This window comes from Chrysochloris asiatica, unplaced genomic scaffold, assembly GCF_000296735.1.
Source record: "Chrysochloris asiatica unplaced genomic scaffold, ChrAsi1.0 scaffold00089, whole genome shotgun sequence".
Lineage (NCBI taxonomy): Eukaryota > Metazoa > Chordata > Mammalia > Afrosoricida > Chrysochloridae > Chrysochloris > Chrysochloris asiatica.
Genome location: NW_006408607.1, coordinates 5,272,154 through 5,278,398, shown reverse-complemented (window position 1 = coordinate 5,278,398; position 6,245 = coordinate 5,272,154). Strand labels below are relative to the sequence as shown.

General features: G+C 42.0%; 1 protein-coding gene across 1 annotated transcript in view; it reads left to right on the top strand.

Annotated features, from left to right (window-relative positions):
* The window catches only part of LGI2 (leucine-rich repeat LGI family, member 2), a 63,350-nt gene that overhangs the window by 3,723 nt on the left and 53,382 nt on the right, over positions 1-6,245 (top strand). The window contains exons 3-4 of the mRNA XM_006866315.1: positions 1,755-1,826; positions 3,860-3,931. Of these exons, the coding sequence (XP_006866377.1) occupies positions 1,755-1,826; positions 3,860-3,931 (144 nt within the window). The remainder of the gene's footprint in view (positions 1-1,754; positions 1,827-3,859; positions 3,932-6,245) is intronic.

Sequence of the window (6,245 nt, the reverse complement as noted above, 5' to 3'; positions counted from 1 at the left end):
GGGGGCTTGGGAGGGGTGGGTTTAGATCCAAGCTTGAATGGTGTCTTGAGGGTTCCACCAGTCTCTCTTAGACCAGTAAGCCTGGTCCTTTTTATGATTTTGAATTTTGTTCTGCATTCTCCTTTACTCTATCCAGGACCTTCTGCTGAGATCCCAATCCAAGTGATTGATAGTCTGTGCCTTTTTTTAATGCATCAATAGTTTATTCTCCTAGGTGGTCTGGGTGGATTGGCTCCCCTAGGGTGGGCTTAGTTGGGTGCCTCTGCTTCTCACTGCTTGTCTGGGTGGTGGCTGGGCAGTTCTGTTCCACATGTGAAGAGGCAGCTCTGAGCCAGTGGAAACTCTTCACAAGAGAGGGAGCAAAAGTGTTTAAGGCCGTAGAAGGTCTAGAAAACTGACTTTATTAAGCCTTAATGGTATTCTGGGGATAGGAGTAGCTCACTGAGTACTTGAAAGTGTTGGACAGCGTACTCTAATTTGTATGCAGAATTTATTCTTCCCATCATTCCTAACAGAATAAATAGCCCCCATTTGACAGATGAGGAAACCGAGACACAGGGAAGCTTAGTAACTTGCCCCAAACACAGGATTCAAATCCAGGGCCCCAAACACTCGCTCATAACCACTCTGAGTTAACCACTCTGGGTCCTACCACGTGCCCAAGTCACAGCGTGAGTGCCCATGTCTTCAGGAAATGAGAAGAAATATCCAAAAAGCAGTTTTGAATAGCAAATCAATGCTAGACAAAGTCCCAAGTACATAGCTTATTTTTCTCTTTTCTATACTGGTTTCTTCACTGGTATCAAAATTAAAAAACAAAAATGGTGTTGTTAAGTCTACCCTTGTTTGTTTAACAGGTTTAAACCTGTTACATAATAGAAATGCAATTGTAGGTATTCTCTTGCCAAGTAGACTATGCAATGGCTGAGTATACACCCAGTAACATAGTGGGTTATGAATTGGGTTGCTAACCACGAGATCAGCAGTTCGAACTTACCAGCCATTCTGCTGTGGTAAAGATTTACAGCCTTGGAAACCCTATATACAGGGCGCTGAGGGTTAATGCTCCAGGCTGCAAAGTCATTTGAACTGCAAGGTCGGTGGTTCAAGCTCACCAGCTGCTCCTTGGAAACCCTATACAGGGTCACTATGGGTCAGAACAGCACTTAACAATAACAACAACAAATGGGTTGAAAATGACTCAAGCGCACACTGCCACCACCTCTGTACATACTCATGTAGAAAAATACATAGTGATAAAGAATATTCTGAAGGTTTCTTACACTTTTATTTTTATTATGATTTCTTATGGCAATGTATGTTAGAGTAGAAAAGGTTTATTGTTGATATTTGTTTGTTTCAGCTGTGTGACTTTGTTCAAATTACTTAACCTCTCTGGACTCAAAGTTCTCTAAAAAGATAGTTGGTTTAGATCCTTTTAGATCCCTAGTTTTATGATCCTCTGTTCATCATAAAGCATTTACTATGCCAAACATTACAGTATTTTAAAATAATATTTTTACTGAGACTCACGGGGGAGAAAGGGAAGAGTCATGGACATAACTTAAAAATTAGGCCAAAGGGAATCTGCTTGCCTGGTCCATTAGCTGTCTAAGGATAATGTTGTACACCTCTTGTACCATCATTTGGTGCAAGAAGAGCCCATGTTTGCCCACACATCGGAACAGAGCAATGACTCTCCCACATCACCTACGCTCTACATCTCTGCACTGAAATCAACCTTTTCTTTTCAGATTGCTGAATTCTAACTCATTCACTGTCATCCGGGACGATGCTTTTGCTGGGCTTTTCCATCTCGAATACCTGTAAGTATTGTGTTTTGTCTGTTTGCTGAGTGTTTGTTAGCTCAGTGGAATTTCTGGGTGGCTTTCCTTTGTGGAGCTTTCTTTCGGTGAGAGTTTAGGGGTGGAGAGAATGGAGGGAACCCCCTTCTCTTCTCAGCCCTGACCTTTCCAAGTTGACTTGCTTATAAACATGCTGGGGCAGGAAGAGGCCAGGCAAACAGAGGGAAAGGAGACAAAGGAGGAAAATATTCATTCATTCTCTGCTGACATTTCATTTACCGTGTAGTAAGCACAACTGGAAACTGAGTTGGATATTTTTACCTTTTGTAACTAGGCACAGATTTGCTGATCAGTCAGAAATTGGGCTGAAGAGTTCTGAGGTTTACTTATGTTAAAGAAAACCTTCCTATCTGGAAACACGACTTCAGCTGCCTGTATTCTGTTTGTAGTTTCTCCTGTAGGCTAATGATGAGGGTCTGATTTGATTTGATTTTCACCTTAAAAACATTTTTTTCCTCTCTTTCTGAGATGCAGTTTTTTTCTCCCCTAGCAATGAAAAGAACAAAAGCCTGCTGTCTCCTTTTTCTGAGTCCTGACTTTTATTACTTTCATCTTTCTCCCCACCACCCTTAACTTCTTCCATCTTTCTCTCTTCAAACTTGGTAATAATATTAATCCCGTGATCAGATTGCATTTCCTTACTTAGTATTCTAAGGGACCTAAAAAAAAAAATTTTTATTGTGAACCAAGTGTTAGTTTACATGGGAGAACATCGGTTTTACACTCATTGTTTCATTGCAATGATTACAATCTCCGTGCATCATCATTCAACAGTATTTGCTTCTATGCTCCCCCTTTTTTTTTTCTTTCGGATGTACACAAAACACTTGGGAATATATTGTCATCTTTGCTGCTTATCTGAGGTCAACAGGTAGATGTCTGAATTCTAAACATCAGAAAGCTCTCCACTGACTTGATGTCTTGAGGAATGTTGTCTCCGGAGGAATTTTTTTCCAGAACCCAAACCAAAGCCACTGCCATTAGGTCGATTCCAACTTCATTGTCCTTTCTACTTCCTGGTGGCTTAGAGATCTTGAGAATATTCCTGTGCTGGCTCCCATTTGCTCCGATTTCAGACTGTGTAGGGCATGATGGGAGTCCTGGTGTGGTGCTGTGGGTTAATGCGCTAGACTGCACAGTCAGTTTGAACTGCAAGGTTGGTGGTTCAAGCTCACCAGTCGTTCCTTGGAAACCTCTAGAGGGTCGCTCTGGGTTAGAGCCGACTCAACGGCACTTAACACCAACAACAGGGCATGATGAGCTCAAAGTTGCTGGAAAACAAGCAAAATGGCATTCTCCCTTGGAAAATTTTCAATATAGAGATAGATGTAAAACAGTGGTTCCCTTCAAGGGACAATGATCTTAACCAAAGGATGAGTAGCCTGACTTTGTGAAATGTTTAGAGGGACTGAGTAAGGAAGGCTTGAGGCATTCCAGAACAACACAGATGAGACTTTCTTGCTTTCGTATAGTGCTTGCAGTTTTCTTCCCCCGAGATGTTTTTAATCCGTATGGTTAACTCTGAATTCGAAGACTTCCAGGCTGCTTCTAGGAGCCTTGGTGATATAGTGGGTTTAACATTGAGCTGCTCACTACAACATTAGTGGTTCAAAACTCACCAGCTGTAGCCAGAGAGAAAGATGAGGCCGTCTGCTCCCGTAAGGATTTAGTCTTGGAAACCCCAAGGGGCACTTCTTCTCTGTCCTGTAGGGGTTGTTCTGAGTCAGAATCCACTTCACAGCAGTGGTTTTTTTAATTTCTATTTCTGTCTTATGCTGTATCTGCAAGGAGTATAGGATATGTGCTCCAGAAGGTATGTCCTGTACCTGTGCTCAGCTCCCACCTGGATTCTGGTGTTGCTTACCTGGTCTCTAGAGATAAATCTCTTCCATTCATGAATGTTTTTAGATTTTTTTCAGAAATCAGACCAGTATCATTCTTTAAAGATAATAAGCAGACAGAATGTGGTTTAATTGTACAACTTTTCTCCTTAGGTTCATTGAAGGGAACAAAATCGAAACCATTTCAAGAAATGCCTTTCGTGGCCTCCGGGACCTGACTCACCTGTAAGTCTTACCATTAATGTTGGAAACACTATAGGAGTGGAGTACCAGTCACCTCCTGATCTTTTCTTCCTCAAATCTTATCTTCATATTGTCACGTTCTCAGAAGGAAACTGCTTTCCAGATTACCATCAACGCCTTTATCTGTAAGGTTGTCCATCAGACATTGGGTTGCTCACCCCTCTGGCTTTCTTATTGTCCTGGATCATTGTTATGGACCACTGCTCTTGTGAAGTTAGGAGACTCTTGAGTTGGTTATGAGGGGTCTGTATCAATTGATGGAGTGAGTCTCTGGGTAATGCAAATAGTTTAACACACTTGGCTGCTGACCGAAAGGTTGGTGGTTCAAGACTGCTCAGAGGCTTTTCCTAAGTAAGACCTGGCGATCTACTTGTGAAAAACCAGCTATTGAACACCCTCTGGAGTGCAGTTCTGCTCTGACACACACGGGTCCCCTATGAGTTTCATTTAACTTGATGCCGATTGTTTGTTTTTGTGCTGTTTTTAAATGTCACTCAATGGAGGAACTGGGTGGAAACTAACATAGTCTGTATGTATTTACTGTGTGCTTAAAGAACTTTCTCCTTATCATTCACAATAATCTCTGCGTTCCCATTTTACGGATTTGGGAACTAAGGCTTAAATGACTCACTGATGAATGTCAAATGAACCATCAGAATTTAGGACAAAGTGGAATAGAGACATTTTCCTTGGTTCCTCTAATTTGAATATAAATAGCTTTTTCTTTTATGTTGGATTAATGTGTGGCTTATGCTAAGCCCTCTGAGTTCTTAAATAGCTTTCTGGAGAAAAAGTATTAAACAAATTGATTTGAATTGACATATCAGAATGAAGCAAGTACACATATTTAGCACATTCATAAAACTATGAAAATTAGTGGCTGTGTTTATGAAAATGTAAAAATCGTCATCATCTTGATAGAAGTGACTTACTGGCCAGGAACCGGGTCCCATTCGTGCGATAGATACTTTGCAGATGAACAACATAACCCGTCTCATCTCCGTAGCCAGTGTCACTGCGATAAAAAGAAAACGGGGAAGGCAGGGAGACTTTGAATGGGGATGTTGGCAGGGGTGGTAGGATCTTCAAGCTATGGAACCCTGACTGGTACAGTATGGCTGCAGACAGTCCTTCACATCAGGTCCTGGTGTTGGCATAAGCGTCTGTTGGTAGGCTCCGCGAGCATGTGATTCTGGATCGCCAACAAGCACCAGCTCTGCCTTAAGTTACGGCTCGTGAACTAAGTCGAGGCAGAGCAACAACATAGTGGATCTTCGAGACGCTCAGATTCCTGTTGGTACTTCTATCCCAGGTTTTCTTTTCATCCTATACATACCTCCATTTTCTTCAGATGTAGCGTAGATGTCAAATCCCCTCATTCCTATAGAGGCGAAGATTATGGGTTTGGAGTCATGTAGCTTTGGGTTCAAATCTCAAGGCCACCACTTAATACTGCCTACCCTTTATGAACATCATAAACCTGGGGGTGATTATATGCCCCCGGTGGCACCATCAGCTATGTGCTTGACTACTAGCCAAAAGCTTGTCAGTTCGAAACCACCCAGAGGTCCCTTGGAAGACAGTACTGGCCATCTGCTTCTGGAATGTCAGTCTTAAAAGCCCTCATAGGGACCACTTCAACTCTGCACACATGTGGTTGTCAGGAGTGGGAGTTAATGCTGACAATAACAACATAGCAACCTCACTGGATTGCCATACCGAATGGATCCATGCTTGCTTGTTATGAATCCAACACATTTTCCAGGGTAAATACCTCAAGGAGGGCTGGGGGTGGTTTCGTTGTTATTTTTTCTCAACATCCTTTCCTCCTTCAGCCTATTAAGAAGTCTTTTTTTTTTTTTTTTTTTTTTTTTTTTTTTTACTTTTTTTTTTTTTTTTTTTTTGTCTTGGACTGCTGAGAAGCCTCGGTAGTTTAGGTGGCCATGCAGGGTCTGCTGTAGACAGCTGTGGGTATCTGGAGAGAACAGCTGTGGACAGATGATTACAGTTTCCAGAAATCAGGGATAAAGGCCTTTGTTTCTGAGCAAAGGTTTTGGGTAGATTGTGAGCCTAAGCCAAGCCCAGATACCAACTTCCATTTCCCCATTTGTTCATAGCTCCCCCACTCTCGGAGGGTATGCAAATAGCATGCATGCATTTTTACATATATGTGTTCATGTATGTCCATGGGTTCATGGACTTACCTACACGTGTGTACATAACTATGTGGGCATGCCTGTATACTTGCACACACAACCATATCTCTGTGTGTGTGTGTGTGTGTGTGTATATATAT